General features: G+C 36.0%; 1 protein-coding gene across 5 annotated transcripts in view; it reads right to left on the bottom strand.

Annotated features, from left to right (window-relative positions):
* USP34 (ubiquitin specific peptidase 34) overlaps positions 1 to 26,084 on the bottom strand; it is a 251,930-nt gene that overhangs the window by 2,660 nt on the left and 223,186 nt on the right. For 2 of the 5 annotated variants that reach the window (XM_046661132.1, XM_046661133.1), the window contains exons 68-77: positions 21,964 to 22,598; positions 19,608 to 19,765; positions 16,444 to 16,522; positions 14,731 to 14,857; positions 13,733 to 13,840; positions 12,470 to 12,574; positions 12,226 to 12,350; positions 11,086 to 11,209; positions 2,324 to 2,403; positions 50 to 190 (exon numbers count right to left, since the gene is read on the bottom strand). In XM_046661132.1, the coding sequence (XP_046517088.1) occupies positions 50 to 190; positions 2,324 to 2,403; positions 11,086 to 11,209; positions 12,226 to 12,350; positions 12,470 to 12,574; positions 13,733 to 13,840; positions 14,731 to 14,857; positions 16,444 to 16,522; positions 19,608 to 19,765; positions 21,964 to 22,598 (1,682 nt within the window). Of the gene's footprint in view, positions 1 to 49; positions 191 to 2,323; positions 2,404 to 11,085; positions 11,210 to 12,225; positions 12,351 to 12,469; positions 12,575 to 13,732; positions 13,841 to 14,730; positions 14,858 to 15,280; positions 15,649 to 16,443; positions 16,523 to 19,607; positions 19,766 to 21,963; positions 22,599 to 26,084 lie in introns of those variants that run through there. The other 3 variants (XM_046661134.1, XM_046661135.1, XM_046661136.1) reach the window with 3 other exon arrangements.

Raw genomic sequence — 26,084 nt, 5'->3', positions numbered from 1 at the left:
CCATTAACTAATCAGAAATAACATGCAGAGTTTCCAAAGTACAACATACCTTTAGAAGAAAATGTGTCATGAATGTGTAGACAATGTTGTTGTTTAGAAAAGTTCTTTCATCCATTAGGATACATTTTATATATTCTGCAAAAACGGGATCTTCACACAAAAGCTTGATGCAATTTTTTGACATAGCAGACTAAAGCGGGGAGAAGAAGCATGAATGGTTGAGCACTGAACTAACTACAAACCTTAAACACGCTGCTTATGAGGCACACCTAAAGTTACTTTAGATCCTACTGGAAAAGCCACTTTTAACTCAGTCTACTAAACTTCAGTTATAGCAACTGTCTTCCCCAAAAATTAAAACATTACTAACTTGAACTATGGGTAAGTGTTAGAGGAAGAGACTTGTAAAAAGTCAAAATGGCAAAACTGAACAAATATGTTTTAAAAGAAATTTAAAAGAAATGCATCTAGCTCTATGAGAGTTAAAGATGGGACAAATAAGACTAACAAATAGGATTGTGAATGTTTTCATGGGACCAATTAATGGATAATAGGTAACCAAACTACACGTAGAGAAAAGACAAATTTAAAGAATTAAATTTAGTCTCTAAAATGAGTTAAAACTCTTACTTTATAATCTCATTAGCAACAGTAATTTGGTAAATACCTTTTTCCCCCATAAATATTGCAAAGATAAACCGCAAACCTCTTTTCCTAATTATCTCACACAGAGAATTAGTGGGTCCCAATATATAGAAATTCTACTAAAATTTGGTTTTCCTGTTTTCAAATGGTCATGGCTCTTAAACACAAGTAGTATGTCTTTAAGGAAATACAGTCCCTAGATTATTTAAATGTCTATTTTAACAATAGATCATTTATATGGAAGACAAAACAGACTTTAAAAAAAATAGGACAAAGTTTAGACAGTGTGCAGTAAGTCAGCTGCTCGAGGCCACCCAAGAAATTCGGAGTCAAGTAGGATGGGGACTCCAGGTCATCAGATCCCTGGTGTTGCAAAAATCAGCCTTATTCTACCAGTCACAGGCTTGCTGCCTATGTTTCTTGCAAAGGAGAACTGCTTCTATAGGGCTGGCAGGGGCTTTCTTTTAAGGGAAGTTTTGGGGGATAGTGAATTTTGTGGGGGAAAAAGCCAAGTAAAGGGAGAAGCAGAGTGCAGAAGTAAATAAAGCAATAGGGAAGCAACAGGTGATGTACAGAAATCAGAAAAAGCAACTACCCAAATCAAGACGAATGAAAAGAGCAGAAGCAGTGGCGGCAAGGGAAAAAGCAGACATCTGCTCCAATTTACTGAATCCAGTTTACTCAGCTCAAGATCAACCAGTGTCATTTTCTGAAAGTCTCCTATGTGATCAACGTTCACTAGCCTTTCAAAGATTCCTACTCTAGAAAACAAAATGACCTTTCTTCAGGGAATAGAGATGACTCAGATAAAGTTTCTAGATTCAAGGAGCTCACAGTCTGGGACAAGGAGATAGACGACGATTACAGTACCATGTGACACACATCCATTAAGAGAATATACAGCACCACCGGCCCTGGGAGGAGGCCGGACCAGACTCCAAGCAGTTCAGATACTACAACATGGGTAAAAGTTGATGCCTAAGGAAGGTTAAACTCATCACCAGGCAAGAAACCATTAGTTTTTTCAGGGTCTTAGAGTGGGGATGCTTTATGCCTGAGCCAAAGGATGAGCCAAACCTTAGGACCAATCTGGTTTCTCCTCCTCTCCCCACCATTCTCCCTCCACAATTTAACAAGCATTCTTCAGGTGCCCACTTTATTTTAAGGGGTTGGCTCTTAGATACTTAAGTAGGAAGGGTACAGTGTTTTCTACTCTTGAGACTGCTGTTAAGACAAGTGCATCAGACTCTTGAAAAACTGCTCTGAGGTAGCAGATAAGCAGAGGTGAAGGACAGATTGCTGAAATGGTTTCTGCTAGAGCTTTTGGAATGGGGGAGGGGAGGGAAGAGTAAGAAGTGCCATATGTCTTCTTTCCCTGTATCTCCCTATTTTAGACTCACTACAACTGCTTAGATTGACCTATAAATGAGGAATTCCATTATAAAATAGAGCTTATTTGGAATATCCTCTGTGATACAAATCTTCTGAAGTAAAAAACCTCAAAGGGCAACTAGATGCCCAATGCTTAATAGTTATTATTTCCATTAATCATATTTTACCCATAAAGATTCTGCAACATCCCCAATTCAGCCAGTTTTCAACCCATTGTTCCTAACATCACTGACCACGTGGTCAGATGAGATGAAAGACCAAATCATCTAAAACTCATTTTCTTTACCTGAGTCTGGCATAGCTCAGTCCAGAGTTTGGGGAACAGTGCAAGATGAAGTGGTAAACCTTCATAGGCAACTAGGACACCTAATATTTGAAAAGAAATCAGAATAGGTTATAATTATAAATTACACTACTGAGGTATTAAACTCTGCAGAGATACATTATTATAGCTATTTCTAGTCAAAACTATGCATATTTTCTACATGTTTTAGAAAAATATAAAATACTTAAACGGGATTCATTCCAATGTTTTAACCAGTGAAATAATTTAGAATGTAGTATACTTTGACTAAATTAATGTATATCCCACACCTCATTCCGAGAAGGATCTGAGGCAACTGAAACCAACTCTGCTTTTGGAGTATTATAACTTTAACTGGGACAATTTTGTAAAGATTACTGCAAGTGGTTCCAAAGCTTTCTTGGATCAAGGTACCACCTCTGCGTATTAAAGATAATTTTCATGGAATAGCTAGACTGCAGGGGTGCAAGGTCAAAAAGAGGATGTGGAGAATTAGAAAACATCGTTCTTTCCTCTTTTACCTCATTTCTCCAAAGATAGGGAGAATTATCTTCCATATTAGATTTAGGTAAACACTGCTCTAACAGCTTCTAGTCTTGTCCCCAGGGTCTTTTGGGTGGACCATACTTAGCTGTATGTCAGCGTCCTATTTGGAACCTCCATGGTTTTAACCTTTCCTCTTCTTGACTATTCCAGATGTCATGTATGTCTTTAAGAAGTTTGTTCTACCCTCTGCCCTCCTACCTCTCAAAGCACAGAAGTGGCAATACCACAGTCACAAATTTCCCCTTCTCCACACCCCACCCCTAGAGAAAGTATAATCATGGAGAAAGAGAAATATATTAACAGCTAGCGTCCTCCAGTTAAGAAAAAATTATGTGTTAGACGTGAAGTTGGCAAACTTTTTTCTGTAAAAAGCCAAAGAATAAATATTTGTCTTTGCAGCCATATGATCTCTGTTGCAACTACTCAACCCTGCAGAGGTAGTATGAAAGCAGCCACAGACAACACTAAATGAATGGATGTGGCTGTCTTTCAATAAAACTTTATGTAAGAACACTGAAATTTGAATCTCATGTAATTTTCATGTGTCACAAAATATTTATTTTTTAAAGATTATGAACTTTTTTGAAAATTTTTATTTATTTATTTTTTTGAGGAAGATTAGCCCTGAGCTAACATCTGCTGCCAACCCTCCTCTTTTTGCTGAGGAAGACTGGCCCTGAGCTAACATCCGTGCCCATCTCCCTCTATTTTATATGTGGGATGCCTGCCACAGCATGGCTTGTCAAGCGATGCCCTGTCTGCACCTGGGATCCAAACCAGTGAACCCCAGGCCGCCAAAGCAGAACATGCGAACTTAACTGCTGCACCACCGGGCTGGCCCCTTTAAAGATTGGCACCTGAGCTAACAACTGTTGCCAATCTTCCTTTTTTTTCCCCCCTGCTTTTTCTCCCCAAATCCCCCCAACAAAATATTTAGAATAATCTAATTTGTTTTTAACCATTAAAAAATGTAAAAACTCTTCTTAGCTTGCAGATAGCTCATTGGTTATACAAAAACAGGCAGCATGTGGGCTGTCGTTTGCCAACCTCTGGGTTAGGCCAAGGATTTAAGAAAATCTTAGAAAGGGAAGTCAGATAAGTCATTCAATTTAGTCATCCAAGGATTCTAGACTCCCTTTTGTGGGTAAGCCTATTTACTTACTTTTCTGTCAAGATTAAACCCTTTGTAAAGACCCAAGGAAACTCTATCATCTTTTTCCTTTATCTTAACCTAAACAGGTCTGGGTCAGAGGCATTCATCCACCACATCATCACAATACACATAAGCAAACAAGGGCATGCCATCAAAATTGCTGGCTACAGGGAAGAGTTCCTATGCTCCTATGACCCTGCATCACATTACCCATAAAACTAGAGTAGTGGCTGTCAAACTCTGCTCCTCGGGCAAAATGCAGCCTATGGCCTGTTTCTGCATGGCCACATGAGCTAAGAAGGGCTTTCACGTTTTTAAAGGATTGTAAAAAAAAAAAACCCAAAAAACACAGTCAAACGAAGAATATGCAACAGAGATTGTATATGGTCTGTGAAGTCTAAATATTTAATAGCCGACCCTTTGCAGAAAGACTCTGTCAACCCCTGAACCAGAGGCTGCCCTAACATAAACCCTCTCATGTGAAAGCCAACTGTACATTACAATTTAAGTTTCTGTAGTCTTTATTCTCGTTTCTCCAATTATTCCTCAAAGTAAAACAATCTTTATTCCTATTTTCCACAACTACCAAAAAGACAGCACTACCACAACAAACAAAAAAACATAGAGGCCTTCTATGATATGACTTCCAATTGATATTCTGATACAAGAAATAAACATGTACTGGCATCTATTGTGCTAGGTATGTTAGATAATCACATTTAATTTTTTCAGCAACTTTGGGAGGAGGTGTTTTATCCTCATTCTCCCCACCCCTTTTTTGGATGAGGAAATCAGACTCAGAGAGAGTATGTAACCTGCTCTGGTTTATCCCAAAAGCCAGTGAGTGATAGAGTTGCATCTACCCCAGATTTATCTGATTCTTAAAGCCCATAATCTTTTCAATAATCAGTATTTTCCCAAACTTTAGTCATTCATGTATCATCTTCATATCTGTCCAACACCTGTACTATTTACTTAATACTGTTCTTTAGATTCACTTTGAGAGGCTAATACATTAGCCTTATCTTAGGTGATATAAGAACAATATATGCAACACCTAGGAAATCATGGATTCGGTGTACTAGTTATATATTTTTATAAAAAGTAAGATCCATACATACATATTAATATAAAAGTTATTTTCCCTGGACCATCTTTACATTACACTCCGGAAAACACTGTGCCACTCATGGTGAGCTGAAGACACCTCTTTCACGGTCCTCCCTATTCCCTCTCTGAACTGCATCTCCTTTGGAAGAAAGGCCACTCCTTCAGAGCGACAGTTTCGCTCTCTTTCTAGCATTTTCACAAAGCAGCTCTGTGATTCAAGGTAGAGGCCAATGCCATCCTACTGCACACACTCCTCCTCCAATACATTCTGGGATGTCTCACTTACAGGGTTCAAGCACAGGGAGATGCAAACACCAAAGTTCTCAGGCACATGTCTAAGCCTTGCCTCAGTAAACAGGATAGGCAGGCCTAAAACATAGTGTTTTTTTTTGTACCACTTATTTTTCTTCATCCTGTGACTTCAGGCATCTGCAACGGGATCCTTACCCTCCCCCATCTCCATCCCCAAAAGAACTAATATACAATAATCACAAACTATTCCAAACATATGTTTTCCTCATTAATAACACCTTACTGTAGAAGCTGCTGGATGTATTATTAAATCTGCTTTTGTGGGTAAATGGTAATTCAGATGACTCTAAAGATGAAATATTTCATATGTATATTTACTAGAAGTCCTCCTATCTGAATTGTGTTATGATCCTTTGTTTATCCCATCCAAGTGTTTATCCTATCCAAGCATTATCCATGGGAAGTGGTAGCTTTAGCCAATGGATGAAGGCCCACAATGAATGCTCCACTGTGAGACTGAATCAAGACATTTTAGTCTTAGAATATCACACATTTGATTCTTCTAAATCCCCCTTCTGACTTCATATCCACTAAGCAACCTGCTGTTGTTTATTTGGCTTCCTGTGTAGGTTAGCGGAAAAAATGTACTGGCCCTACCAGGGAATATTCAGATCCCTGTGCCAGTTCCTCCTCTTTGTAAATCAACAAACTAGTAACCAACCTCTGCATTATCAGTATGTCTTTTAATGTAATTACTAATATCAGCCTAGGAGAAATGGATTTGCCCTTGGTGGACTGGTAAAAGCTGGTTTCTGATCTGCACTGAATGACTGGCAATGGGCTGAAGTATATTCACCCTAAGAAGCCTTTTGGAAACAGCTAACCAGTTGTTTATCCACTCAGTACCAATTTGACATCACAAAAAAGTGAACATGATCCAGAGCTTTGTTTTTTATAATTGGAATTTTTAATCTTTTTACTTTTACCAACTATACTAATTTTTTAATTCTAGAGATTCTGGATTTTCTAAGTACATCATAATGTTACCTGCAAAAATTTTTTTTTTAATGTCCTAAGACAACTTTCAAAACAATGTTAAATAATAAAGGTAATAGAAATTCTTGTTTTGTCTCTGAAAATGGAAATTATTTAATTAAATGATGAAATCTAAGGATCTGTTATTTAGTTTAATTTTACTTGAGCATCTCATTGTTAATTTTGTATATCAACAATGGTGCCTAAAAAAAATAGTATGATTAGAGTTTGCAGTACCGGTTTTCTCTATTACTTTTTAAAAATTTTGTTTTTTCTCAAATACAGAACACCAATGCATGATCATTACAGATAATTTAAACCTTACAAATATTTAACCTAGAAAATGAAAGCACCCTATAATTTTACCCTTATACAGTCAGAGTATAATCCTGTTTTTTGGGGTTTTTTCCCCCCGTGTATACTGAGTGATTTTTCCCCCTTGTTTATAAGAATGTGGTCATATTCTGCAGATTGTTTTCCAATGTGGTTTTTTCATGTAATCCAAGGACAATTCCTATCTTTTTAAAGACTATATAGTACAGATGAACTATGATTTACTTAACTAAGCTTCTCTTGATGGATATTTGGGTTGCTTCCATTTTTTACCCAATACAAATCAAATGAAAATAAACATCCTATGTATGTTGTTATATACTCTTATGAGTAGAACAGGGTGGATTCCTAGATCTGGTATTGCTGGGTCAGAGGGCATGAACAATTTAAACTGATAATGCCAAACTGCCTCCCCGAACTGACTCCATTATAAGATCTCTTCTTCCCCCAAATTGTTTAAGTATGGCTATCATCTAAACTTTATCTCAAAGTTGAGGGGTGGAAAAAGAGAGAAATCGTTGTTTGCTTTCTTTATTAGTAAAACGGGGCAACTTCTCATATGGTTACCAAACATTTACCTTTTCGTGTGTGTGTGAACTGCCGGTTCATATGTCTTTTGCTTATTTTACTTAATGCTCTTTACCATCTTACTAAATCCTAAAAACTATCTTGGTAATACTAGTCATTTATCTGTTAAGAACACAAATATTTTTCCCCAATGGTTGTTTGTATTTTAATTCAATTTATGGAGTTTTGCAACACGTAGTATTTTCAATTTTTATGTAGTCAAAAAGTTCCGTTTCTTATTTGATCATTTTTGGGTTTTGTAGCCTGCTTAACAAAGTCTTTCAAATCTCAAAGTAATTTCCATATAATTCTATGTTTTTTTTAAAAGACATACTTCTATGATTTTATTTTCCACAAATCTTTAATCTTTAATCCTCCTGGAACGTATTTTGGTCTAAGGACTGAAGTAGGTATTAAAGTCTTGACTCTCATCTCCCCAGACAGCTACCCAATTATCTCAATCCCACCCATTTTCTACTAATCTGATATGTCATCTTTATCTATCAAGTCTTTGTGTATCCATGTCTGTTTTGGGGCTGTTTTTCTATTTTCTGCTTATGCATCTGCCTCACGTGGTTTTAATCATTACAGTTTACTTTTATGTAAGCAAAGAGAAAATAAACCCATATTTGCTATTTTTACGCAAAAAAAAAGATAAAAAATGAATAAAAGTAGTAGGGAGGCAGGTCTGTGAATGATATGTACCTTTTTGATATTGTTTGGAATTGTGAACTATGTGTATACATTAAATACTGAAAAATAAAATTAAAAATTACTGTATTTTAGAAATAGTGCCAGTCCCTCTTATTATTCTTCTTTTTCAGAATTTTTCTGGCTAAACTCTGCTATTTTTAAATATCAAAATAGTGTGGTTTCATCCACACAGTTATTTCATATGGCAGTCAGTAGCTTTGTTCACCCTCCCTGAATTTTCTCCCCACCTCTTTCTCTGTCTTCCCTAAGCTCATGCCTGACTGTCCTCACTTTAAAAGTATCCCAACCCTCCCTTCACTATTTAACAACTGCAACTCTATCCCCTGAAATTCTAATCTATAATTCTTACATTATTCTTTCTATCCCCTAACAAATCTTAAAATCTGCTCAATTACTCATATAAGCATTACCACAAAGATACTTCCTCAAAACTGGAAATGACTTTCTATTCAATGATAGGTCATGAGACAATCCCACCTATGGTCACAATATGCTGGCCCTTGGACCATCTAACCTCAAGGCTCAAATAAACTTACTCTTTCCTCTCTTTGTTGCCAAATATAATTTCTTGAAAAAAATTATACAAATTAAAACTCCTTATGAGGGCCGGCCCGGTGGCGCAGCAGTTAAGTTCGCATGTTCTGCTTCGGCGGCCCAGGGTTCGCTGGTTTGGATCCCGAGTGCACACATGGCACCCTTTGGCACGCCATGCTGTGATAGGCATCCCACATATAAAGTAGAGGAAGATGGGCACGGATGTTAGCTCAGGGCCAGTTTTCCTCAGCAAAAAGAGGAGGATTGGTGGCAGATATTAGCTCAGGGCTAATCTTCCTCAAAAAAACAAAAAAACTCCTTATCAACTCTCTGCTTCCCACTACAGTGATTAATGTGGACTTTGTTTTCTCAAGCCCTTTCCTAGCTGCCTCTCCCTGGTGAAAGTCATTTTAGCTGGAAGAGGGAGTCAACTTCAAACACTAGGACATAATCTCTCCATTTATAAGAGGCATAAGGAAAGCACTGCTTTTAGGTCTTTTCTTGTTTCATATTCAAAATAATGTCCAATTTTTGCATTAACCAAGATATAACCATGAAAAAACATTTTTCCTGCTCAATCTGTGAAGGTTTTGGTTTATATCTAGAGATGTGCTATTCAACGCAGTAGCCACTAGCCACATCTGGCTATTTAAATTTAATTCAGTTAAAATTAAATAAAATAAAAATTCCGTTCTTTAATCACATTTCAAGTTCTCTACACTCATCGTGGCTATCGTATTGTGGACGGTGATGCAGTTGGAGAACATTTCCATGCACGATTCTACAGAATAGTGCTTATGTAGCAAACGGGAACACTATGAGGCTGCATCAACAGCGCTTCATGGTTCTAAGAGTGATCTGAGTATAAAATATTATGAAACTTGATTCAGCTAATGTGGATGGCTAAATGTGTGTCCTTTCCCTCCCTCCTTTTTCTCCTATGTTTAATTTCCCTAAAACTGTGTATTTGTTTTGATGGGGAAGACAGTCCCAAACAGCGTAGAACATTCACTATTTGGTCAGAGCTTTTCCAGTAGCTAAAATAGCTCTTCACATTAACTTTTGATATGAATCCATGAACACAGTTACCAACAACTTTTCTTAAGGTCAGCGTCTTTCTGAGTGTCCCTCCTTATCTGGGGGCAAGGCTGTGTTACTAGAATTCCTAGATATTTTCTCATACCTAATCACTGCCATAGCTACGTTTTAGCTTTTTACCAAGTGCCATGATCCAACTGTGTAATCGTGAAATCGCCAATCTGAGCATATCCTCACCTCCCCTCTCCGCCACCTTGGCACTTCGGGGACACACACACATACACACACACACACACATATATAAAACCAGCTAATGATAATAGGTAGAAGGAACAACCTTTCAAATCTGAAGACACTCTAATCACTTACCAATAAGATGGTTTTCCTGAAGAGGAATTATCCCTGACAGATGATACCACTTCCTTCTTCTTAGAATGAAACCTAAGGGAGCTTCACATCTTTTGCCCTGCCTATAATGGGGCAAAACTTTTTCCATAGGAAGGAAGAGGCTGTGATTGAGAAGGAGCACAAGGGGGACCTTCTAAGGTATGGTAATATTCTATTTCTTGACCTGGGTGGTTGTTCCATGAGTATTTCACTTCCTATGCTCTGAAACAAAACTATAGAACACTGGAGAGGACTCTCGGTTATCCCTAAAGAAGTAAGACTCATACACACAGAGCCTGGGAACTCTGGAGCTCTTGAGATAAGGGACATCTGGAGGAGAGCTACATGTCTTCTAAAGACTTATTAGCTAGAATAAGAGAGGGAGGGAGGAAAGTAGAAAAAGGAGGGAGGGGAAGGATTACCCAAAGGGAGCAGTTCTCTAACAGCTCACAGGCACATCCTTGGAGAGACAAAATTACTATTAAGTAATTAGAGTTTTTCCCCCTTCATAATTCACTGATGGTCTTGTTTTCTATTTCTTGTATCTTCCTTTCCAAGTTTTCCTCTTCTCACTCACCTCTCTATTTTATGAGACTTACCTCCTAAATTTACTCATATATGCACCTCTGCTTCACCCTGACAAGCCCACTCAGCTTGCTCTTGGCATTGCCAGCTCCAAAGCACAGCTGGCAGGAGAGATCTCATCTTACCCTCAAGATCAGGTCTGGGGAAGTCCATCCCTAAGCCTGCCTCCCTAAGCAGAGCAGTTTGTTTTTTGTTTTTAAATTCTGCTGGGTAAATGGAGGACGATTTGGGCTTCTATGTACAAAAGTGATCAGCCCTACTCCATACTCCTTTATAGGCCAGCTGAAACTCTGGGCAGAACTATTCAATGGAAACCAGTAAGTTGGTGTTTTCTTAATAAAAATAAAAATGTTCCCAAGAATAATTAATATTTTTAAACATTCACTTTAAGAAAGAAAAAAAAAGATTGTCTCATTTTTTTCTCCCCTTCCTGAATGGCTAGGGGCTTAAAATAATTCAGTGGAATTTACTGCTCATCTTTTATACTTACTCAGCTTAACTAATGTTTCAGTAAATTTTTCACAGTTGATTGCAACTCGGCATAATAGATGGATGAATTGATGATAAGAAAAGAAGTAGTCTAGCAGCATACGATCATAAACGTCATCTTTGCCCTGAAGGTTAAAGATGATAAAATGGTTGCACTTAAATTGTATAATAAATTAAAGAGCATATTTTGTGCAAACGTAATAAATTTAACTAAAAAGCTGATTAAATATTTAAATTCTAGAAGAACCTAATTTTAAATTCTAAATTTCTAGTAATGTTATTAAGATCTTAATTGTCACAAGTTTATTTTCAGTGTGCAAATGCTATCAATTAGAATTACCCATTATTTCTATATACTTTAATAAAGTAAAACTACTGTAGGATTTTAAAATGTGACCCTTTAGTCCTATAGACATATCAAGAAGAGTGAATTAAATTTGATTTTTGAAAAAGATTCCAAATTATTTCTGTAATGATTACTACAGTGTTAATTATTTTTAATATTTTCTCTTATAGGAACTTCTTACATATATATTTAAGATCCAAAGATAGCGGGAAAGGGAGCATGTGAATGAAGTGGAGTGAAGCACGATAAATGGGAAAAATTGTTTAAAAAAATGTTGAAACTAAGATAAATTATCCTGTGTCAATGTACCTTCTCTCTATAATTTAGAATTAGCGTTATTTTAGAATAAGCATTAGAGGTCAAGAATCGGACTACAAATGATGATAATCTACCAATCAGTGATATTAGGCTTAGGTCAAAGGATTATAATTAAAGGGCAGTAAAAGAAGTCATTGATTATATGGCCAAATTTAACAGTAGAGTAAGTACCTAACTTGACTTTTCAGGTTTAGATATATGACCCAGTTATAATTTAGCCTAGAGACAAATACTAATAAGGCTTTCTATTAGAGTATTTTTTGAGGGGGAAAAAACTTACTACTTGTGCTTATTGTTGATTTTGCAAATATTCAAACCAACATTTCAGAGCACTAAAAGGAAAAAGTCCAAATGAGTCTAATCTTCTTAGGATCCACAAAATGGTCATTTAAGTCTCATATACTCGTAACTGCCAGAGGGGAAATTTCAAATTACTGTGTACTAAAGAAACATGGTTTTTCTGGCATCCCAACATACCTTACTGGTTTCCACCATTGTGGGCAAGAGGCACATATTGAGTTCAGGGCGCGGAGGCCGAATATTGCTTTTCCCTCCTATTAGCTTGATATTTTCTCGACAAGGGAAATAAGGTCCAAGAGACACTAAGACATTAAAAGTGTACAATAAGAATAAATGGAAAAAAAATAAATCTCCATGTTTGTGTGTAGAAAGATTAAATGCCAACCACTATATTCAAGTACCATGCTAGATTAATACATACTTGGTATATTACTGTGATGGTAAGTACAATGGTTGTGTTGTAGAAATGGAACAAGAGTATGAAGAAAGTCATGGGGACTCAAAAGCACAAGTTCCTTGAGGACATCTGAAAATAAAAACACAATTTGGGTATTAAAAAATTGGAGTATGTCTACCTGCTAGTTTCAAACTCATAAATCCTGTTGGGGTAACTAGTTGCAGTGTGGCAGCTGACAAGTTTTAATGTGTCTAAACTGTTTTAGCTCCTGACACTGTGAGAAATTCTACCTGATGCTCAAGCAAATCTCGATCAGCAGAGTTACTAACCACAAGAGGGCCATCCTTTAGAAAGCAGAGTTTAAAACGACTTATTTTTATTTTATTTATCCAAGAGAAGCATCATGGAGAAGGAGACTGAGGGAAATATTTGATGCACATTGATCATGTGTCTTCATAAAATCAACCAGAGCAGCTTAGAAAGAAATATACAGTTCAAAGTTCTTCAAATCTGAGGCATAATCCTTAACCTACTTTAATGTTTCATGATGCTAGCTGGACTGATTCTCATCCTCTAATCACCAAAGAGTAAAGCTCATCATGACAGGCTACTAGCAGAGTTTCTGGCAATCAGAGGTTACTGCTGCGTGGCCCTCCTCTCTTGCTGGAGAAATAAAGGCCAGTAATTCCACAGAAAATCAGGCCAACTCCTGCCAAGACTGACTGTCTATACATGTTGTTTTGAGAAATTATAAACAGTTATAGTCCCTAAAGATGACTTTAAATGACTTCTAAGGTAATAAAAAATTCAAGATAAATTTAATACAAGGGGGATGCTTTAATAGGCACAAATTATTTTATTACAAATATGCAATCAGTAAAAAGATACAATACTCAGGAGTGTAAGAACAGCTACTAAGTACCTTTAGGCAAAAGAACTTACAGTGATAATCACCTCAACACTTTACAATGTCAATTCTACTTTGTAAACATTTGCATGATTCTATTTTGCTTATATAGCATCGGATTTCAGAGCTGTAAGAGATCTAGAGATAACCTGAGGTCAAAGAGCCCAGATATATTAAGTGACATGCACATGATCACATAGATGATTATAGTCAAGAGACAGAAACTGATTTTCTTAGTACCTGCTGACCACTGTGAGTTACACATAAAAAGCAAATGTCTTCCAAACCCCACAGAACATCACATCTTACAAAAAACAAAAAAATCCACAGAATGTTCTTGCACTAGGTTTTTACACAAGTATATTTTCCAAGTAACTTACCTATACAGGCATTTCTAAGTTCTGGAGGGCTATAGGAATTAAGAAGAGTTAACAATTTATGGGCAAATTCAATTCGCTCCTGCCACTGGATTAATGCTTGTTTCACATCTGCAAATACAAAAGCACACATAAATATGCCATGAGATCAAACTTGCTCACAACTATTTTCTATTGTAAACTACAGAACGCAAACACTAAGAAATTCAAATTAATTACATAAACATCTTTAGTGAACGTTAAGTGATTATTTTCATGAAATGGCTACTATTGTTAAACCTGACAGATTTTTTTTTTTTTTTTTTTGAGGAAGACTAGCCCTGAGCTAACTACTGCCAGTCCTCCTCTTTTTGCTGAGGAAGACTGGCCCTGAGCTAACATCTGTGCCCATCTTCCTCTACTTTATATGTGGGATGCCTTCCACAGCATGGCTTGCCAAGTGGTGCCATGTCTGCACCTGGGATCCAAACTGGTGAACCCCGGGCCGCTGAGAAGTGGAACGTGCAAACTTAATTGCTGCGCCACCAGGCCAGTTCCGACAGATTTCTTAAAGCACGTAATTTAGTGATGAATATGTCCCATTTTCTAGGAATTTATATGAAGTTCAGAGTTCATACTATCTTACAGGGACAGAAGAGAGATATGTTTTATAGTTACTTCTTTTGAAACTAAAAATGATCTAACCTAAGTCTTGGAAGTTTCCAGCTGAAGAAAATTTACAAAATACCCATGTTGTTACTGTGCTGGGAAATGTTTTCCAATCTCCTAAATCTTGACACATAACATGCTTGCCTATTTTTCAGGCAAGTTTAATGAACACAAACATGAACATTCCGGCTTTATATCAGGAGGTCATATGAACACCTGATAGCTACCATCAGCCCCAGCTTCTGTACATAAACTAGAGATAAAGACAAATTCTCTGTAGCAAGGGGTTTAAAAGCCTTATTTCATTCTTTAATAGTTGAACTAACAGAAATCAGAAGTAGGAATGACCAAACCTTTTCTCTGAAGATATGGGCGTGTAGACTTCAAAACCGAAAGGAATATTGACAGAAGTTCTACTAAGTCTCCAGTCACATGGCAAGCTGTGGCTTCATGATACATCATATGCAGTGTGTTGAATGACTACAAGTGATTTAAGAAAATGGAAAACTTCATTTCATTTTTACTTTATTAAGCCACAAAATGGTAGTGCTCATCTCCTATGACAGATGTTTTCAGACTCAGACTATGTGTATATATATATGTGCACAAAATAAATGGATGTGCTTTTCACCCAAAAGTCAAATTCTCCCATTCAGCTCTTTTTAAACACAAAACAGTCCTCACCTTCAGAGCTCTGATATTTTGTGTATACATTTTAGTCTGAAGGAATAATTTGTTTAATTGCTATTTTTTTTTTTTTTTGCTGTAAGACTGCAAGCCTTAGAGATTACAATGCAGGAGACAACAGCAGAAGATCAGGGAGAAAAGGTAACTGCTTTAACTAACCTTCCAGGGTTCCTCAAGATAGAAAATGGAGAAACGGCTGTCAGCCGTCCTCAAAATAGTAGGTCTGAAAGAGGCAAAAGAGCTCCAAAAGGTAGAAATTCCTTTAATCATATTGACTTGTTAAATTCTTTTAATTCCTTTAACTACATTAGCTTAATTCAACCCTTAGTTTTTTTTCTATTTCATTTTACACCAAAGCATCTCGTTTCTAATCCTCTCTGATCAGTTCCCCATAGTCTACACACACTTCACAATTCAAAGTTCAAAATTTGTAGCCTAGATTCTGTGGCAGTACATAATCTGAACAATGTACTTGTGTGGCATTTAACCTGTAAGCTGTGAGGACAGGAACCATGTCTGTCTTGTTCACTGGTGTATCCCCAGTGCCTAGCACAATGCCTGGCACAGAGTAGACATTCAAACATCTGTTGAATGAAAGAATGAAATTCTCACTACTCTTCTTCACATACCTTTTATTTTAGCCAAACAGAAATACTTGGCATTTCTCAAATACAACCAATACTCTCTTGCCTCTGTACTGGTTAAGTCATTTATCTAAATGTTCTCCCACTTATCTCTGCAAGTCCCAATTCTCCAAAGTGCAGTTTCAAACATGTTGTATTCTTATTCTATAAATACCATTAACTGAAAAAACTATCCTACCTCTTAATTCTCATATTACTCTTGGCATGTACTCTTTCGTCTTATCTCCATTATTAGACTAAAGGGTACAGTGCACCTCTGTGACCTTACAATAATCTCGTTGTGGATGTTCAAGAATTATGAGAAAAATGAACAAATGACTTTAACCATCTGTAATAGTCTCACTGGCTTCCTCTGATGATGCGAATTTCAGTTTCTGAAACTCTGTCAAATAATCAAGCTCTTGAGAAATTATGTGTGCTTGATTAAATCAAAAGAAAATTTCATCTCTGTTTCTATCCTTTACAAATGAAATGAATAAAACGCGTCTACTTCAAGTGGTTGTCTAAATACAAAATGAGGAGAAAAGTATAGAATTACTATGGAAAAAGAAAACGGCACCCTAAAAACCGTGACCTAATTACTCTTGGAATATACATTAGCATTTACTGACCTGTATAATTAAAATCCAGACACCTGTAAAACAGTCTCCCATGAACTCTAAATACCCACAAATCAGGTCTTGGTGAAAACCATAAAATGAGAAAATCTTCAATAAAATGCAATAAAATATTTACCTCCGTCATCAGGATCAACCCTCGATTAAATACAACAAGAAGTCTGTCTTCATCAGATTCTAGTAGTATTCTGAAGGCACTAGAAGAATACATAAAAGTCCAGTTGGAGAATTCTGAATCAGAATATAACACTTAAGTGATAAAAAAATAAGCACAAGTAAATTGTCACTTAGGCTCTCTACTTTCCTACCTACAGAAAAGAGACTGCTTCGTCTATTTCTTAATAATATAATAAAAGAAGATAATATTAAATAAGAAACCCTCCAAGTAACTTAGAGAAAAGTTACGTCTACTCATATCTAGTCAACTCTTCATTATCCATAACGGTGAAAGAGAGGTGTGATGGCAATATTTTTAAAGTTTCAGTATAAATAATGTTCATTTTTATAGTGGGTTTATCTCCTAAACTACATTAAGTTCTAGATAATAATAAAATACACTTGTATTATCAAAGCACTCATTATTTGGGAAGAAAGAAGAACAGGAGGGGAAAAACATTAAAAACATATGTTGGCCTTAAACATAATTTATATAATAAAAAAAGTTGCTGTATTACCTTTGTTAATAGAACTTATTTCATTATTAGGTACTGGAAACCGCTGTTATATAGTACAACTGGAAATCCCTCTACTTTAATGAGATGTTTTCCTTTCTTTTTCAAAAAAGAATTTAAAAAGCTCCAAATGTTTTTCTGAAAATAAGCTTTAAGTAGTAAATCTTGGGAAAACAACGTATTAAAAATTAATGCCAAAATCTTAAAAGAATTCCTTTAAAAAGTCCTGGCAAAAGTGTGATTTTTATTGTGTACTAATAAAGATTTAAATTTAAGTTTTATGAAGATAATCTGAAATAACTTTAACTTGGGGTGATTAGTTTAAGATAAAATAGTCTTCAAGAAAGTAATGACAAAAGACAAGTGCCTAACAAAGGACATCACCTCCAAGTCTTAGATGTAATATATAGAAGGATTTTAGGAAATTAACCTGGTCTTTATTTCCACAGTTAAATAGAATTAATTGTAATCTGTAGCAGTTCCTTTATAGCCATTCAATAACTTCTGTGGCTCTAAACAATTAATTATAAATATCATGTTTTGTTATTTTTGGCTAATTCCTATAGTTAAAAAAGATAGGTAGATCTGGGCTAAAGAGAATGAAAAACATTAACAGTGACACGCATCCAAAGATGAAGAAAGCTGTTTCTGGAGGCCTCTAGAACTGAACTGGCCAAGCAGAAGTTAGAATGAATTTCCACAGAGAGGAGAATTCAAGCTTTAGGTGGAAGATTGTATATTAAGGTTCCTTCCAACGCTAAGATTCCAAGATTCTGATGAAACATACACAAATACTAACAATTCAAAACCAAACCAAAACAAAAACTGTTCAAAAGTAGCTCATTAACTTTCAAAATACAAATTCTTCCAAGGTGACTAAATGCATAAATGCTTCCCCAAAAACCTTAAAGAACTGGTAAACTTTGTTATAAATAATTTAAATTATTCCTCTTTAAGTGTCAAAAGGATAGTCCCCATCCCCTCACTTAGAAAAACAAAACAAACAGAACAGAATTGAAAGCCCAGAAATAAAACCACACATCTAGGACAGCTAATCTTCCACAAAGGAGCTAAGAACATACAATGGAAAAAGGACAGTCTGTTCAATAAACAGTGTGGGGAAAACTGGACAGCCACACGCAAAAGAATGAAAGTAGACCATTATCTTATACCATACACAAAAATTAACTCAAAATAGATTACAGACTAGAACATAAGACCTGAAACCATAAAACTCCTGGAGGAAAATACAGGCAGTATAATCTTTGATGTTGGTCTTAGCAGTATCTTTTCGAATACCATGCCTACTCAGGCAACAGCAATAAAAGAAAAAATAAACAGATGGGACTACATCAGACTAAAAAGCTTTTGCACTGAAAAAGAAACCACCAACTAAATGAAAAGACAATCCACTAAATGAGAGAAAATATTTGCAAGTCATATATCTGACAAGGGGTTAATTTCCAAAATATATACAGAACTCATACAACTGAACAAGAAAAAAATGAACCACCTGATGAAAAAATGGGCAGAGGATATGAACAGACATTTTTCCAAAGAAGATAGACAGACGGCCAACAGGCACATCAAAAGATGTTCAACATGACTAATTAGGGAAATGCAAATCAAAACTACAATGAGCTATTACCTCATTCCCATCAGAATGGCTATAATTAACAAGATAAGAAATAAGTGCTGGAGAGGATGTAGAGAAAAGGGAACCCTCATACACTGCTGGTGGGAATGCAAACTGGTGCAGCCACTTTAGAAAACAATAAGGAGACTTCTCAAAAAATTAAAAATAGAAATATCATATGATCTAGGTATTCCACTACTGAGTATTTATCCAAGGAACATGAAATCAGTAACTCAAAAAGATATATGCAGGGGCTGGCTCTGTGGCATAGTGGTTAAACTCAGCACACTCTGCTCTGGCAGCCCAGGTTCATGGGTTCAGATCCCGGGCGCTGACCCACACCATTCATCAGCCATGCTGTGGCACGGTGACCCACAAACAAAACAGAGGTAGACTGGCACAGATGTTAGCTCAGGACTAATGTTCCTCAGGAAAAAAAAAAAAAGATATATGCACCCCTATGTTCATCACAGTGATATTCAGAGTCACCAAGATGTGGAAGCAACGCAATCAACAGATGAATGGATAAAGAAGATGTGGTGTATGTATACACACACACAGACACAGACACACACACATATATGACGGAATACTACTCAGTCATAAAAAAGACAAAATTGTGCCATTTGAGACAACATGGATGAACCTCGATGGTACTATACTAAGCAAAATAAGTCAGACAGAGAAAGACAATTAATTACCTTATGACTTCACTCATATGTGAAAGATAAACACATAGACAGGGAGAACAGATTGACAATTACTAGAGACGGAGGTGGAGTGAGGGCAAAAGGCGTAAAGGGGCACATGTGTACAGTGATTGATAAAAACTGGACTGTTGGTGGTGAACATGATGCAGTCTATATAGAGACTGAAATACACTGATGTACACCGGAAATTCATACAATGTTCTAAGTCAAAATGACCTCAATAAAATAATAAAGACAAAAACACACCAGGAAACATTTTTTTTACCTTATTAAAGTAGTCCAGCAGGAGCGGCCATCTAAGCAACGTAAATAACAACTTATGGTTGTTTTCTTAAACTGTTTAATGTCTTCTAATTCTTCTTCTCTCATATCTGGCCGCTGAGCTATAAATAGCTGCATCAGGTTAAACAGTTCTTCCACTGCCTAAAAAGGGCAAATAAGCATTACGGTGACCTCTTAACCCTACAACATTTTAGAACGTCTGCTTCTCATTTCTGAAAGTTATGTGCATTAGCCACCTCTTAAAATTACACAGATAAGTTACATTACACTATCAGTGAAGAATAGTTTTAAAATTAGTAATGAATGCTATTCTAAAAATTTATTATTCACCAAAAGAAAATCTTAAAATAGAATTTCAGAAAGATTAAAAACTACAAGTAAATATAGTTCATTTTTAGTCTTAATACTGCTTACAGCACTAATTTTGTAACTTCATATATGCATCCAGAGACATGCTACACCGATCCTTTGCCCCCTTTTCTTTAAAAAATGAAAAGTCAAAAATCATTCCTTTGTCACCCTTCAATTACACTTGAATTAATACTGTTTCTGGGAAAACCCTTTCTGTCAACATTTGGAATGATCTTTCTAGATTGATGGATGGTCAGTTTAAGTTACCTGATGAATGAAATGTGGGAACTAATATTTTAGTAAAATCACTAGCTGTGATTTTTGCTCATTTAACGGGCACGTTAGGAAAGGGTTGCACATCTAATACATGCTTATCAATGAACTGAAACCCCCAACTTCATATTTTTCATGGCAAAAATTGATTTAAGCACCATTTTCATGAAAATCTCAATAGATAAGTTCTACAAGACAAGAAGTTACACTTCATTGATGTCAAGGGCAAGAAACAACATTAGGGGATAAATATTCTAACTCACCCAGCACTTAATGAAGGTATATTTAACTATGAATGTCATGTTTAGTAACTAAATCAAATATTATTTATGTGAATGTAATAGAGACAAATCCACTGAATCTTAATAAATCCTGTCCTGATACCTTCTAAGTCAAGCGGGCTCTCTCATTCTTTTCCTTCTGTATTCTTATAGCCTTGGCTTTGAAACTCTCTTGGTACTTAACACATTCACCTTCTTTCCTTTATTATAGGTATTCTAACTTTCTTTTGTTTTTTTTTGGTGAGGAAGACTGGCCCTGAGTTAACATCTGTTGCCAATCTTCCTCTTTTTGCTTGAGGAAGACTGTCCCTGAGCTAACTTCTGTGCCATTCTTCCTCTACTTTTGATGTAGGATGCCGTCACAGCATGGCTTGATGAGCAGTGTGTAGGTCCATGCCTGGGATCCAAACTTGCCAACTCTGGGCCACCAAAGCAGAGTACGCGAACTTAATCATTATGCCATTGCGCTGGCCCCGCATTCTAACTTTCTTGACTGGAAATTCGGTTATTCTTTCTGGGTGAGAAATTCTGAACAATTCACTACATTATGTCTAAAGGACAGTTAAGGTCCTTTTTTCCATAGGAAAAAGGAGTATAGTACACAATTCAAGGATACCAATACTTAAAATACCCTTTCTTGTATTCATTTGATTGAATTCTTAAGTAAATATTGAATGTCTTGAGAAAGCTCCTACTCCTCCACTATCCACCATCTCCCATTTAGCAAACAACTTCTCATATTGTCAGTTTGTGGCCTCTGGATAGACAACAGCTTGAAAAAAGATTCTGCACTCTCCTTCCAACCCCCTTCCCAGATTTATACCTTTTTGGTGTAATTGTGAGTTTACAATAGAGAGTAAGAGGCAACAGTGAAAAGAAACATCCAGGAATTATAGTCTCCAATAAAGGGGGAAAAACTTAATATGAAACCTACAAATAGTCTGCAGAGAAAAGAGATCAGATTTAGACTCACATATTTGTATCCTGATAGACCCTTCAACCATTTAATTCACTTGAATGTAGTGTGAGAAAAAATAATAGGGAATACTACGGCTAAGATAAAGTATTGTCTACCTCACATCTTAACACATGATATAGATCTTGATAATAAACGTCTAAATAGTATATACTCACATCCCTAAAACTGTACCATGAAGCAGACTTTTTCTCATTAGGTACATACGAAAGACACATTTACACAATCACAAATTAAAATAGCTAAGTTCCATTGGAAGTAAAATTTCAACATCAACCTAAGAAAAATTATCCGCATACCTATTCTAATAATACAGCATTTTATACATGTATTCAATACCAAAAGGACATGTTAAGTTCTTAACACAGTTTCCATATTTTGTCACCACTTCCCACAGGAGAAAAACAGGTATTTCCAATCAATTTGAGGATACAGATATAATTATCAATTTTACTCACTCCAGGGTATTGGCTGGCATGTGGTGTAAGATTCTTAAAGGCCCACTGGATGTTCTGGTGAGAAGCCAGTTGTCGTGTGAATGCAGGAGACTGCTCACAGCAGAGCCTCAGAATGCCGTAGTAGGCAGGCAGCATCCCACGGTTAAAAAGCACCACATCCTGATCATCATGGTCAGCAAGGATGTAATTGAAGGCAATGTTCTTGGTTACCACTGGGTTCTGAACAATAAGGCGGATATTCTCTGGACAGTCAGCACACACATTGTACCAAAATGAAAGCAAAGCCTGTTTATTGTGATTTGTAGCTATTGCTGGCTCAGAAAGTTTAGGCTGGAAAAGGTTCCACAAATCCATGAAATATGTGGAAAACATCAGCTTCTCAGTTTTGGAAATTAAACAGTAAGTCATAAAGCTAAAATAGGGCACTAGCTTTGTAGTGCCATGAACAGCAGCATCAACATAAAGTTTGGCTCTTGAGAGCAAACCAAGGAGCACGTTGTAGACCTGATGTAGGACTACTGTTGTGTCTGGACTGAGTGGAAGGTCACGGGTTGGGATGTGCAAAGACCTTGTTGACCGGAACATCTGGCGGAATGAATTGCTTGGTATAAGGGACACCAGAAGATAAGCTGCAGCTATAAAACGTAAAACAAAACTGTCAGATCCTTACAAGATTAAAATAGACTGAAGAGCAGTCATTAAACACAAAGCCACTCTTCCCTTTAAAAATTAAAATGAATAAAAATTAAGGGACATGAACACCTCTTTTATTACCTTTCTATTCTACCATTGGCCCCACAGAAAGATCCAAGGAATGATGAAACAGATGCCTTCCTTTCTGTCATTGTTATATTTTAAGTGGCGACAACAATCGCATTAGCAAGAAACAGTTTTAAACCTCTTTTGTTTGGCTTTCCCAAGATGTAGAATTTTTCCACTTACTTTATCATTTCATTTCTCCTCAGGAAACAATATAGTTTAACAGGAAGCATACAGCATTTGGAACCTGAAGACCTATCTAAGGCTGTCTGACATAGTCAAATCATTTAATATTTTAGGGACTTAGTTTTTCCTTCTTTAAAAATAATGTAAATTACATCGTAATAATTAACTGATAATGGTAAAATATACTTAAGTTATAAAGACAGAATGAGATCTATCTGAAAGTCCTTTGTAACATATAAGATTACATACATGCTGATTACAGAACTTTGGAAAATCTTCAGAAGTCTTCTAGGCTAACTTTGCACACAAAGAAAGAATCCCTCCTTCAACATACCTGAAAAGGGTTACTGAGCTTATGCTACAATTCTGAGAGGTTAGTGACTCATTAGTTGAGTCCATCTGTAAAAGCAGTTACTACGAGCAAGGCACTGAACTAGGTGCTTTATAAATGTCATCTCATTTAATCCTCACAATCATCCTGGAGGTAGGTGATGTTACACTGGAAAACCTGAATCTTGGAGAAGCAAAGACCAAGGCCACACAGATAAAGAGGTGGAACCCAAATTCGGCCTTGGGAAACGATGATGATGACAACGATAATAATGATAATGGTAAAACAATAACCAAACAAGAATTGCTAACATTTATAGAATGTTTACTAGTTAACATCATAACTTTATATAGTAGCAACTATTTTTATTATTCCCACTTTCACTCAGACTTAAAATACTAAGACTACTCCATATTACATAGCTACTGGCAGAGATGGAATTCAAACCCAGACTGTCAGACTCATGAGCTAACGCTCCTAACACCATTTACTACAGAGTCTCCTCCTCAAGGACTCTAATGCCTTAGCTTAACAGCTTTCAATACACTTACCAATTCTGTCTCCCACTATTCTACCTATAATTCGATAATTTCCAAATTCTATTTGCCAAAGCAAATAAAGGTACAGTTTCTAAAATGAACTGTAATCTATTTTACAGATTTATTTCAAATTAAACTTTATTTCTGCACAATACTCCATTTCTACATATTTCTTCATCTATATATTGCTCTTGTTAGCCTGTTTTCAGTTAGGTTCTATTTGGTATGTGTTTCAAATATAAGAACTTGGCATGTAGGTGTCATCCTGATTGATTTTTGTATAAAAGTATAATTGAGAAAAGTAATTTGTCATAAAAAAACATTCAATTTAAGTTATATACTTTTACCCCAACATTTTATTATGAAAAATTCTCAAACACAATGAAAGATTGACAAAATTCTACTAAATACCCATAGACCTACCACTTTGGTTAACATTTTGTATTGCTTTATCACACATCTAACCATCTATTTCTATAAAAGCGATTTGTTTTTAAACAAAGAATAAGTTCTGCTAGGGAGAAAAACGCAACTTTTTAATTATGTTTATCTTTGAGAACAATTAGGAAGGTCAATATGGAAGAACAGATCATCTTGCTAAAAACTCCCTTGCTTAAAAGTCCCTGAGAGTCTGGTTTTATGCTATAGAGAACTTAAAGAAACAAATTTACTTCCATTTCTGTACGGCAACTCTTCAACTATTTTAAGACATCTGTCTCCATTTTTCTTCTTTTCTCTAGATTAAATATTCTCAGTCAGTCCTTAAAATTATTTTGTAAGATTTAAAATTATTTCTCTGTAGCTTTTCTTCTATACATGTTAGTTCTTATTCTAAGTTATATTTATTCTATTCAAATAATTGGGTCCCTTTTTTCAAGTTATATCAAAAGCACTTTTTTATATTACTACATTGTTCACTATTATAATTTTGAAATGATGCATTATAACAATTTATTTCCTAACTGAACACCCAGTTTTTAGTATTTCACACCTATAAATAGTGCTGTTGGGCATCCATATATCGAATGATTTATTTATACTGGAATCCCTGAAATTGTATTACTGAGTTTAAAATGGCAAAAATTTTTAAGGATCTCGGTACATACTGCTAAATTGCCTTTCATAAGGGTAATATTAACTTACAATATCACTGCAATGTATGAGAATGCCACTTCCTCAGCACTGTCATGAATATTAGGTGTAACAGCTGGCTAAAAAATCTTTTTTCTTTTTGGTTCAGCACAGGTTTTCATTGTTTCATGGTGAAGAGTCAGGACACGAATACTAACCAGCTATGTATTAGCTCTTACAAATATCCCATTATTGCGGGGTTAACTAAACTGGCAGGAAAAACAAGCCTATGAGCAGAGTACCAATGCCAATCCATGTGTACTTACCACTAAACGGTGTTTTTCCCAAATAAACCTTTTATTTTAGAATAGGTAAAACAGACAGCTCCCATATACCCCTCCTCCCATTTCCCCTCTTGTTAACATCTATAATTACTCTGGTACATTTGTTGTGACTAAGGAACCAACATTGGCACATCACTATTAACTAAACTCCACACTTCAGATATCAACTGTTTTGCCCTAATGTTCTTTTGTTTGGTTGTAGGATCTCATCTAGAATACATTAACATTTAGTTGTCATGTTTCCTTAAGCTCCTCTTGGCCATGATAATTTCTCAGACTTTCCTTCTTTTGAGGATCTTGATAATTCTAAGGAGTACTGGCCAGGTATTTTTGTAGAAAGTTTCTTTAATTGAGTTTGTCTGATGTTTACCATGGTTAGACTCAGGTAATGGGTTTTTGGAAGGAAGACCACACAGGTGAAGTCCCTTTTGCATCACATTATATCAAGGGTACATGCTATCAACATGACTTATCATTGATGATGATAGTCACCTGACTTAGTGTTTGTCAAGTTTCTTCACTTAAATGTATCTTCCCCATCCCCCATACTCTACTCTTTTAAAGTCAGTCACTACAGTCACTAAGCTAAGGTGTGGGGAAGTTATGCTCCACCTCTTTGGGGGGAGGATATACATAAATTATTTGGAATTCTTACGTACGGGAGATTTGTTTCTTCTCCATTTATTTATTTATTCAAGCGTTATTTATATCAGTATGGACTCACTGATATTTATTTTATAACTTTGGGTTATAATCCAATGCTACTTTTTTTTTTAAAATTCAAATTGTTCCAGCTTCCTCTACTGGGAGCTTTTTCAGTTTAGTAATATGTGTCTCTGACATACCCCCATCATTTTGTTTTATGAGTACTTCTTTACTTTCTGGTTCTAT

This window comes from Equus quagga, chromosome 5 (assembly GCF_021613505.1).
Source record: "Equus quagga isolate Etosha38 chromosome 5, UCLA_HA_Equagga_1.0, whole genome shotgun sequence".
Lineage (NCBI taxonomy): Eukaryota > Metazoa > Chordata > Mammalia > Perissodactyla > Equidae > Equus > Equus quagga.
The sequence above is the reverse complement of the archived record's forward strand: the minus strand, read 5'-3'. Positions and strand labels throughout refer to the sequence as shown.